General features: G+C 57.1%; 1 protein-coding gene across 1 annotated transcript; it reads left to right on the top strand.

The window, feature by feature from the left end:
• Positions 1-65: 65 nt before the first annotated feature.
• On the top strand, positions 66-662 carry MDK (midkine (neurite growth-promoting factor 2); the record flags this gene model as incomplete). Its single annotated transcript, XM_009870104.1, has 2 exons — positions 66-227; positions 637-662. Coding segments are annotated over 2 exons (188 nt in total), but the record flags the coding sequence as incomplete, so codon positions are not given.

Here is a 662-nt window from a genome sequence, read left to right as displayed (position 1 = left end):
AGTGGCCGGGGCTGGGGCCCACGCTGTGTCCTGGCCAGCTCCGACACCTCTGCCCTTTCTTCCAGCTGACTGCAAGTACAAGTTTGAGAGCTGGGGGGGCTGTAGCGCTCAGACAGGTGTTAAGACTCGCTCTGGCATCCTGAAGAAAGCCCTGTACAATGCCCAGTGTGAGGAGATCGTCTATGTGACCAAGCCCTGCTCTTCCAAGATCAAGTCCAAGTCCAAAGGTCAGTCCCCACTACTCCTCTCCCCAAAAGGGTCCTGCTGGGACCCCAGGCAGAGGCTTTTCAGGGGTAGCTTGGCCCGTCGGGGTTGGGCTTTGCATGGTGTATCATATAGAAGCTCTTCTTTCTGCATCAGCACATTTGACAGCCCCAAAGTCCAGCTGCAGGCTGAGTGGGATGTAGGTGCTGCTAGGAAAAACCTGACATGTGTCCCCAAGTCACCGCATGCTTTGCTGGGGTGGGGATTTCCCCGTGTCCTCAGTGGGGCTGCTGAGAAACGTGGCTTTGCGTGGTGGGAGGGAGGCTGCCCTCAGGGATGCAGCCACTGTTCTGCACCAAGCTGGCTACATTTCTGCCACGGCAGCTGCGAGTGGACACACTAACTCTTGTCTCCTCTGCTTTTTGGGTGCAGCAAAGAAGGGCAAGGGGAAGGACTAG

Source organism: Apaloderma vittatum, unplaced genomic scaffold (assembly GCF_000703405.1).
Source record: "Apaloderma vittatum isolate BGI_N311 unplaced genomic scaffold, ASM70340v1 scaffold23625, whole genome shotgun sequence".
Classification (NCBI taxonomy): domain Eukaryota; kingdom Metazoa; phylum Chordata; class Aves; order Trogoniformes; family Trogonidae; genus Apaloderma; species Apaloderma vittatum.
The sequence above is the reverse complement of the archived record's forward strand: the minus strand, read 5'-3'. Positions and strand labels throughout refer to the sequence as shown.